This window comes from Kryptolebias marmoratus, linkage group LG19 (genome assembly GCF_001649575.2).
Source record: "Kryptolebias marmoratus isolate JLee-2015 linkage group LG19, ASM164957v2, whole genome shotgun sequence".
Classification (NCBI taxonomy): domain Eukaryota; kingdom Metazoa; phylum Chordata; class Actinopteri; order Cyprinodontiformes; family Rivulidae; genus Kryptolebias; species Kryptolebias marmoratus.
The window spans coordinates 3,913,452-3,924,413 of NC_051448.1; the positions used below are offsets into that span (position 1 = coordinate 3,913,452).

Here is a 10,962-nt window from a genome sequence, read left to right on the forward strand (position 1 = left end):
CACCAACTGAATTATGTGCTTTCTCTGTTCGCTTCGTTTAATTTGATGCATAAAAACAAGCACAGCTGCTGTCACATCTGTGGATGTTTGGCAGCTGCACGATCCAATATGTATGACGGCAGAAAAGTGTCTGACACCAATAATTTAAATGTCAGCTGTAGTCATGTGGGTGGCCTTTGCTGTCACCGAGGGGTGGTGGAGGAAGTTATTTCTTTCCCAGCCTCGTTGTGAGATGTTCCACTAAAACAAAACAAAAGTCTCTACCTGTTTTCCTCTTTATCTGCCCTCATCCCTCCACCTCTTCGTCTTCCCTCCACTCGCCCTGTCTCCACTTCTGATGGAAACTAAACAGTGGAAAAGGTTTTATAGCTCTGCTGCCTCAGTGCATCTCTGATAAAAAAAAAAAAAAAAAAAANGCAGTGAAATGTGTTGGATTAAATTCTTGTAGATTCGTACGTACTTGCCTGCAGATGTTTCATCGTCTCTGATAAAAAAAAAAAAAAAAAAACACGAAGAGGAGACGAAAAACAAGAGCGAGCCCCTTTTGAAGAGGAGTAAAAGACATTTGAGGCTGCTAAGAAACTTTGCATCAGAAGCAAGAAAAAGCAAACCAAACCTGCCTTTTCTGGTAAATAAAAAAACTCTGAAACCTGCCAACAAATACTTGTAATGACAGCAATTAAGCAAAGAATTTGCACATTGAATAGCACTTGGAATATGTGTTGTGAATGACTCTCAGCCATTATCTCTCCAAATTTTAGAGCAGCACCTTCAAAATGGACATAATCATAGTTGTTTTCTCTAAGTTTAGTTGGCTGTGGCAGCCATCTTGGATTGAATTGGCTCAAAAAGGTAATCAGTTGTAGATGTGAACGCATTGAACATTTCCTGAAAGATTCATTATAGTAATAAACTTATTTTAAAGAGAACCCTGGTTTTATTTAATTTCTTTGCTTTTATTCTGTGATGTTTAAATGTTGTTTCTCTGCTGCAAAAGAAAGAAAAGCTTAAACAGGGCAAAAGAAACAACTAAAGTCCTGCAGAGACAAAAGAGGTCGTCAATGAGCAGAGACAAAAAGACAGAGGAGGTTTATGGATTTGCTGACATCTCATTTCGCCACCTTCTACTCCTCTCCTTCTGCGTTTTGTCCATGAAAGTCATCATGAAAGGCAGAGATTTGAGTTAAATATTTTTTCTGCCACTTCACAAGCGAAGTTCTCAGCCTGTGATATCAAAGTGTCTTTGGGGAAACGCTTCAGAGCAGCAGCGCTCTAATTGGCTGAGCCGGCTGTTATCTGTGTACAGTCTAACAGCTTGAGTTCACGCCGGCGCCGCTCACAGGGAGGCCAGATCTCTATCTATCCCCTTCATTCACAGCTTAATTCAATCAGAGGGCAATTATCGACCGCCTCTAGGCTCCAAGATCCCCGTCGGTTTCTCTTCTCATCAGGGAGCTTCGCGGTGTAGGACCCCCCCACCCCATCACCTCACACCAGAGCTGCTCAGGCCGATGTCTGTATCGATGCTCTGTGTGTAAAACATCCGAACAGGCAGCAGCAAACAAGCAGGAAGGAGCTCTCAGCAGCAACCAAAAGGTTGTGGATCTGTTTGATTTGCAGGTGGAAAAAGGTCCAGCATGTCTAAGAAACAAAACATGTTCTCCTTAAGAGGACAGGTTGTTTTTCTCTTTGACGCACCTTCTAATAATTCAAAGCCGATGGAATACGTATCGTCTGCTGCCTTTCATGCCAGTGTTTTAAACAAAGATCGTCTTATAATAAAAAGGGTAGCTGTTTGAGACAAACTTTGCACATATTTGTTAGCACAATCTCAGGGAACACTGCAAGACGTCTCATGTGATCTGTTCATGCTTGAAGTATGCACTAGGGATGACTTTCAGCTACTACCACACCAAGATATAGCTCAATATCTGTAAAGTTGACTGAGTTAGCTTTAACTGTTGGAGTTTATCTAGAACTGATTTACTTTTGGAGTCAACCCAGTCCAATTCATCGCAGCGAACACAAAATATGGCTGTAGCTCTTAATTTTTAGAGATATTGAGCTTAAGTTTGTTGTGTTAGAAGCTGAGACTGATCCCCAACATATACTGAGAGCTAATAGATTGGGTGATGTCTTGGTCTTTTTGTTGCTTCAGTAATTAAACAGAAGAAGAAGAAACATTCCTCCTAACAATAAGCCTCTGGTGCATAATAAATAAAAGCATTCTGGTCACATCAACCACCCTTGCATTAATATTCTTATTTTTATCTTAAATAGGTGGATATAGGAGACTTTCGTTCCCGTTGCAGAGACATCAGTGCTCAGCGTGTGAGCTGCAGCTGATAAAGTGTTTGCTGTTGGTCTATGATGCAAAGAGAAATGTAACCGTGCGCCTGTGATTACTGTCACTGCACTTTCACAAACACACTGCAGTCCATTAGCAGCAGGACACACACATTTTTCTTTTGCTGTGTCGGCTGTGTTCTGCAGCACATTAGATCTGAAATGAAACAGAGCCTGCAGGCTTTAGCGGCTGACTCCATAAACACACACAGGGACAAATCAGACATGATCAGGAGTGTCCTCGGTTTATATTTTCACGGCATGACGCATCGCGGGACGTAAATGTTGCAAACATACAGAGACGCTCCCTCGGTCTTCACCCATCTCTAGCTCACTCATCATCACAGAACAAGCGTCCATATCTTCATGTACCTGCACAACTCAACACATAACAGCAAGCTGCATCCCTGTGAAGAAATCGTCTCATTTTGATTTTTGGCAATTGATCAAATTACACCAAATTCCAAAACATAATCATGTAACTGAAGTGCTGATGGTTTTTTAAAAAATGAAGTCTTTATCTGTTTTCAAAACAAAAGCTGAAATACCTGAGGTGACATCACACAGGGGGTGTGGTCAGCATCAAACAGGAAGTTGATTCATCAAATTAAGAGTTAAGAAAAATGATGTGTAGTGATAAAATTTGTATCACTAATGTACTGTAGACATTTGTGACATACAAATATGTATTGAAGTTATTATTACTAATGTATGCACACAAAACCTGTTTAAAAGTGGGAAATTATCATATATGCCAACACAGAATTATAAAAATGTATACTGTAAGCCAGTGGTTCCCAAAGTTGGGGTCGGGACCTCATTGTGGGTCATGAGACACCAAGTGAGGGTCCAATAAAGGCATATTTTCATCCTAATTCTTATAAAGAATTAAAACAGGCAACATAAGTTAATTTAAATGGTATTGTGATGTTGTTTGATGGCATTATGCCTATATTTAATTAGATTATTTAAATCAGCAATAGACAAGATTATAAATTATTGAAGCTATCATTTTGTGGGTTGGAAGCCAAACAAATATGGGAACCACTGCCAATAGTTTGCCAAATGTCAGAAAAGTGTGGTCAAAAGTTCATCCAGCAGTTTTTGACAAATGAGTCAAATACTTGAAATAATAGGCTACAACAAATGCTGTTCAACAGTAAGGCAAAAATAATGTTGATCGTGGTAGCACAAGTCTATACAAGTACTATTGATGCATGCAGGAGGAGCATCTGCTTGTGCACGTTATATAATGTTTTAATTTTTATGGATTCAAAGTGTGACGCAGGAGAAAATGACATCAAAAACATGAACAGTCAGATCAAGGGAGAAAAAGCAAGAAGGAGGAAAACCCAGGAACAATTAGTAGCTAAATGAAGGTGAGACAGGATGAATGGAGCTACAGAGGAATGTAGAGAAATTAAAACGGCGTAAAGTTACATTTTCTTGATAGGGTCTGTAATCTACCCTCCAAAGATGGGTCGAAGGTCTCATACAGGGACGCAAACACGGTGCAAGGTGTGTTGGAAATATGTAATTCCAGCTAAATTAACAGATTACACAAATACAACGGTATCCCAAATTACCAAAACATGTCACTTAAAACTCATTTTGTGTCAACCACAACGAAACTGGACCGTTATACTTTGATAAAATATCATACACACCTAATTTTTTCACATAGAGTAAAAAGTAAAGTGAGTTGATTTTTAAACTTGATGCCAGAGTTTGAGCTCTGAAGCTTCAGAATTTACCTGAAATCACCAGTTCTACTGAAAAAAACGTTTCCCAGGATTCTTGGCTACATTTCCCGACGGATCCACCACCGGACCTGCAAATCATGTTGCTTCTCTGAGTCAATATTCAGTTAAAACAATTTCTTGTTTTCCTTATCCATGAGAGACGCAGCCACTGCTCACTTCTGATTATCTCCATAAGAGTCAAACCAATCCAAAACGTGCTCCTGTCCTGATGTTTGTAAGATCTAAGCTGCTGTTTGGAAGCACTTCAAATTTCTGGATCCACTGTGATTTGTCTCCAGGCCTCTGCAATTTTTAAAACCTAAAATATTCAATCCATGACTCACGAACAAACATTTCAGGGGAAGAAAGCGAGAGAAGTTGACCCTGTTTTTACTCCGCATGCAACAGTTCTGCTCCTTTGGTTTCTTTCAGCTGTCAGCTCGAGCTGAAATTTTCAAAAGTGATTTTCTTTTTTTTTCTTTTCGGCTCGGATCGCTTTTCTCTCCCAACCAACTGCTGAGTTACACTAAACTTTCTGTCTCTCAGAAAGACAGAAAATGTGTCTCTGCTCTCCTGCTGCTGTGTATCAGTCATACACACAAACACTTTTAAACCAAAAAAACAGAACAAATACACAAGTACTCTGTGTTGCTTTTTGCCTCAGAGAGAAACAGCAACAGTAAAACTCAAACTTCCAGGACAACTGGAGCTTTCTACATGGAAGCATCCAGCCTGTTTCTCACACAGCAGCTGTCCCCAGCTCTGTGGGTGCACAGTTTGAAACCAATAAACCAAATGTGTAAAGACTGACAACATGGATGCACCGACACCACAGCTTTTCAAACCAATGCTTACATTTGAGTACTTGCTGATACAAATGCTAATAAATGCCTTTACACTTCTGACAATCAGTGGAGACTCTAATTACAAATTGAATCAGTTCCAGCAGGTGATGTGTATGCTGAACACATTTTCTATCAAAAATAATGGAAATTAAAAGAATTTGTTCCAATACCACCACCAAAACACAACGTTCATCACTTGTAACTAGTGATGGGACATCTGTAGCCAGGCTTCGAGGCGTGTCCGATGAAACTTGTGTCAAAATGGGCAAAATCACGTGATCAACAACAAACGAGGCCTCGCATTACATCTGCCACGTCACTGCTTCACTTTGCGTATTGTTTTTCAAAATAAAAGCGCTATGAACCCTGCTGCTTCGTGGGTTGTAGTAGGTGGTTTGGTAGCAGTTTTCATCAGCAGCGGTTGAAAAAGAGAAAAACATCTCATATCTGGGATGTACATATTTGTAACATCAAAAACCAGAACTAGAACTGATTTTAAACAAATTCTGTTTTTCAGGAGGCTCAAAGTATTCAGAGTCTGCCCCAACAATCACTAAAGTCCAACATATCTTCATTGTCAAATAAGTCCATGACATAAAAGAAAACCCAACACAACCACTGATGGTCGAGGATTAGATTGGCTACAAATCATTTTAATAATTAAAACATGACAATTAAATATGATTTAATTGATTCTCCTGTTACTAAACATGAGTTTGATGAAAGCTTTGTGACAATATTGCATTTACAAATATTTGAAAGTATGATCCAACTGAGTGACAAAGCTGTTCCAGTTTCACCAGCAGGTGTCAGTAGTGAGTGATGAAGCTTTTTGCAAAGCAAAGTGTTGGAAAGCTTCATTGCTTCCTGAGGCTTCATTTGCCCATCACTGCTTGTAACAGTCACCGCCACGATGAGTTTCATGACAACAGAGGCTTTATTCCTACCCAGCAACATTGCTTAAAGCTGAAATATTAACAAAAACTAGCAAAGCACTAAGGTAATATCCACTCACGTCCAGCAGCACAAGTGGAAAGATGGCAAAAAATTCCCGAGCTTTAGCTTCGCGCCTTGTTTGGATGCCATGTCAGCAGCTGCCGCTCGTTAAGTAATTTGTTGAGCAGCTTTTCAGGCTCATCAGTGACCCGTGGTGGAAGACTCTGATAACTACAGTCAGTTTTGACCATGTCCACTTCCCCCCCTTCTCCTCAGAACAGTGTAGACAGATGGCGGCGGCCAGCTCGGTTCGCTGTCAACTCTCTCGTTGGACGATGGAGGGCTCGCCGGCTCGGCTATCCGAGTTTGGTAACTCCTGCGCCGCTTTCATGCTTTTCAATAATATCCCTTTCCACCTCAGTGATAGTAATGATGATTGATTCCTTTATTAACCTGCCAGGAACTGAGAGGTGAGATTGTCAGGAAGCTCGGGCTCAGATCCATATATTCCCAGGACCCTCTTCTGTTTATTGATGATTAGCAAACAGCTTTATGGTGCATTGCCTCCACGTGGCTGACATTAGTCCTCCTCTACCACCTGACTGCTGTACTGAGAAAACATTTTAAAAAGTGGTACCACTACAGTGGTATTAGAACACTTTTAAGAGTACAAGTACACAGTATCAGTACATCCCTGATTGACGTCTTACAAGAACACACCTGAACACAAACAGCCACAGGAGTTTCAATGACACACAAACAAACTGCATTTTGAACAAGCAGAACTCTGAATTAACTGATCAAACACCAAAAAGTAAGTCAGACAAAAAAAAGGTGAGCTCCTGAACAGGAAGGAGCATAAAGGAGCTCAGATATTTGTTATTAAAAGGCAAGAAATTAAAAAGTTTGTCTTACTTTGAGTAGTCTTCGTTGTCTCGGTCGCAGCGCGAGTCCTTGTGTTTCTCCCAGTCTTTACCATGTTTGCATGTGGTCAGCAGAATGACATCGTCCCCATTGTGGACGTGATGGAGAGCGTTCCTCGTCTCTGAGCCGATACCAGTCAGGTAGCGCTTCCCTTTAAAAACCAGCTGATACTTCCTTGAAGGCGGGGCGTCGTTGAGCGTCAGATAACCCGTTGCCCCTCCTTTCAGTGGGTGATCTTTGGAGAACAGGGGGATGGAAATGTCAAAGTTGGGCCGGAAGTTGGCCACGTCTGCGCTGGCTTTAGCCAGCATGGCTTGGCCCACCTCAAACCCCAGATCCTCCGTGTAGTCGGGCCAGGTTCCAGAGTACAGGTTGAATATGAGGTGGTTCCTGCCATCGTTCCACGTGGGCAGGTTGTGGATGCGGGCTCTGACATTCTGGACGTACTGAGCTGAGAGCTGGTCCCTGTCCAACGTGTCCACAGCCAGAATGAACAGACAGGCCCTAGAAGGGTCCGTGGTACGGAAGCGAGACTCCTCGATGGAGGACAGGATCTTCTGGTAGGTCTCGGAGATCTCGCCCCCTCTCTGTGGAGGGTAGATGTAGACCCTGAAGCCTGACTGGCAGCGTGCAAAGTCGAAGCAGGTTTCCATGCGGCAACGCTTATTTTTGTAGATGTTGTCGCGGATTGCACGTCGTTCCCTGGGAGAAGTGTGCTGGTGATGGAGCTGAGGACTGTCCTCCTGCATGGACACACACACACACAGAGGCAGGGCAGGGTTTAGGACGGTGTGGGCTTCTGCTTTGGTGCCCCACTGACATTATTTATTTATGTATATAAATTACAGTAAAGGCTGTGTGCACATTACCTTGAAGGTTTCTGGTAACACAGAAAATCTAAAGTCTGAAGCACAGAAAAAACTACGAGCCAACTTTCTCAAAGAATGAGAGTCTGCATTTTCACAACTTACACCTTTACTTCGTCATCATGCAAACTTAACTGTTTCTTCTAATCTCAAAGTATATTTTTAATGTACCAAACAGTTTTAAAGTGAGATAAAAAGGGTCACAATACTGACCACCAACACTCCATCAGTCTTTATTAAAGCAGTAAAAACACTTCATCCTGATGTCTCAGGGTCACAAATGAAGTTGCAGCTATAAAGTTTTTGTTTTAAAACTAACAGCTAAAGTCAAACATTATAAGAAAAAATAAATTGTCTGATATAATTTGCATCCATAAAAAGAAAGGTTGACACTGCCAGATAAACACACAGTAGTTAATTGATGTATGCTCCTACAAATAAAACTCTTCCCTGTGATTGTGGGTTTGCACTTGCTTTGGTCTTTTCTGTACACCTATTGAACCTGTTGCCTGTGCTTACACATTCATGTACTGTTCTGTAATATTACAGAAAAAACAGCTCTATATGTATAAGTCATTGTTTTTGATTTAAAAAAAACTTAATGAAAATGTACACATTTAAACAAGATGGTACAACATGCTGCAGCGAAGGAGATTCAAAGAAAGTTTTCTTTTTTATTTTTTACTTTAGAGCAGCTGTGGATTCTTATAATAAAAATATGTAAATAAGTGAAATGAGCTCTTTACCAATTTGTAAGACTTCAACAAAAACATACTCTGTACTGTTATCAGACAATTTACTGCATTGGTACCGTGCTTTATTTTCACAACAAAGCATTGGGGGTGGAACCATGTGCCAACAGGTGAAGGTATGAAGGTAATAATAAACTTCTAACAAAACAAAACACAGAAAAGGCTAGAGAAGAGGGAGAAGCAAAGATGAGGATCAGGCAGCTGAAACCCTGCAGGTGTGCTAATTAGAAACCTGATTAATTAGAGACCTGGTGTGAGATTAAAACAGGAAGTAAACATGACAAAATAAAACAGGAAGTAATGCAAGAAGCTGAAGATGAATGGGTTTCTAGATAACAGAACGTAAAAGCTAAAATTCAGTTTGTGTGAAAACAAAACATGCACAAAAAAGGATACAACACTGCTTCTAAACATCACCAACCCAGATTTATTTTATTGTTTTCTCATGAAGATGATGCAAAAAACAAAAGGAGCATCTACTGCCTTTAAATTCAGCTTTTCTGAATAAACACAACTTTCTGTGATCAGTGATGTAAATTATTTTCCACAGCTCGGTCTTTGTTAGATTAAATTCGGTCCAGATTACCTCCTGCTCTCCTCCCTCCAGATATGGCTCCAGCAGCTCGGTCGACTCCGGCCAGTGTCTGGCCGGTCTAGATGGGAGTCTCTGGGGCAGAGGCTGGGGCTGGTACACGTCCTGCTGCCTCTGGTGGTAGTGCTGGTAGTCCAGCTGGTGGTGCTGGTAATGCTGGGGAATTTGTGGATACTGGTACGGCTGCTGCGGCTGCTGGAACTCCCCGATTTGCAGACCCCACAGGTAGATGAGGAAGAGTAGACCGGCCACCACAGACACAAGCAGGTACCGCTTCTTGGCCTGCATGTGTGCTGCGGGATGAGGAGGAGGTGGAGGTGGTGGGTCTCAGGGCGGGGGAGGGGAACAAGATGAGAAGATGCAGACAGTGATGGAGGAGAAAACACAGTGGAGATTTGGACAAAGATAGGAAAAAGGAACACAATGTAAAAAGGGAGAAAGGTGAGGATGAGGAAATGATGAGGAGAGGGGTTGTAGGGACACGGGGCAACTCTCTATCCACAGTTCAGCATTTTCAGATTTGAGGTCACTGAAAGAAAAATGACACATTAATCGGGCTAAAGCATTTCTGTAAACATCAAGTTAATTCATCTGCAACAAGAGACGGAAACAGAAAGTTTTAAAATCAATTCCAAATGAGAGGTTGATGTGTAAAAAGGCAAAATGCAGAATAAAATATGTTGCACTAATGTCTTATTTTGAAGGGGAGAAATAAAGGTGCTGAACTGCATTCCTAGGGATCACTGTCCTGAAGGTTTCAGGTGTTCCTCTGCTTCAACACACCTGAATCCAATGAATGGGTTATTAACAGGATTCTGCAGAACTTGATGGCAGGATGAGGAGTTAAACCAGCCATCTGAATCAGATGTGTCGGAGCAGAGAAACAACTAAAATGCCCCCAAGGACCAATTCTTCTGGTCTTAAGTATTAAAGCAAAAAAGGTGTTACAATTTAAAACAAAATTGGTTTGGCTTTAACTAACATGGTTAATTATTACCAGGAATAAATGATGGGTTCATATTGGATTAATTTCTTAAGCAATTACAGGTTTAAATATTTAAAATTCAACTAATTTGAGTATTATAATGTCAAAAACATTGTTTCAATTATAACCCCTTTGTTTGGGAAATTACAATTGTAAAATTTGGCTTTAATTTTACTCAGTGAAGTGTGATTTAGATATTAAATTAAGGCAATTATTTTCAAAACATTTGGTCATAATCTACTGAAATGGGTGCAAATTGTTGCACCAATTTTATTGGTTAAAACTGACCAGTTTTACAGCATAAACATCCTGACTTAAAGACAGTAAGGATTATTATCTTTGAGCAAACAAGACCTGAACTTTTCTACAAATTTCTCACGATTTGTTGATATTCTGCTAACAACATGGAAACTCTGGAGGGTTTATTACCGCGCTCTAACTGTGCACAAAGATAAAAATAATAGCACCTGGATTTATTCCCTTTGAGCAACTTTTGCCAAGCTGAGCTCACCTGTTTAGAGGAAACACCTGTGGAAGTGTCCGCTGCTCTCCCCTCCAGCCCGACCAGGGGTCCACAGCTCGGAAACATCCTCCATTAACCCCGGGCTCACTGGATTACAATCCCATTCACAAATGAGGTGTTTTAAAGCCACGTGCAGGAGCGAACCAGTTAGCTGAGCGCGCGCCGGGAAACCAAACGTTCATGATCCGTCCGCCGCATCACGGGCTGAAACTTTCCCGGAGAGCGGCTCCCCCTGAACAGGCTGCTCTCTGTCCCCCCACGGTGGGAGTTCACACAGATCCATCCATCTCCNCTCAGTAAATCCCAGACGCAAACTTTGCTTGTAAATCCGCGCTCCCACCTGCAGACGCCGAAACAGAAGAAGCGCATCAATAAAATCCTGTTAGGAGCGACTTCTCTGTCCCCTCCTGAACGTCAGCGGCTGTCCGCGGGGTTTGAAGCAAAGGATCAG

The 10,962-nt window shown here is 41.4% G+C and overlaps 1 protein-coding gene across 1 annotated transcript in view; it reads right to left on the reverse strand.

Annotated features, from left to right (window-relative positions):
- LOC108244864 (exostosin-1) overlaps window positions 1–10,756 on the reverse strand; it is a 185,402-nt gene extending 174,646 nt beyond the window's left edge. The window contains exons 1-3 of the mRNA XM_037981537.1: window positions 10,500–10,756; window positions 8,998–9,532; window positions 6,785–7,536 (exon numbers count right to left, since the gene is read on the reverse strand). Coding sequence (XP_037837465.1) covers window positions 6,785–7,536; window positions 8,998–9,291 — 1,046 coding nt within the window. The 5' untranslated portion in view covers window positions 9,292–9,532; window positions 10,500–10,756. The remainder of the gene's footprint in view (window positions 1–6,784; window positions 7,537–8,997; window positions 9,533–10,499) is intronic.
- Between the last annotated feature and the right edge of the window lie 206 nt (window positions 10,757–10,962).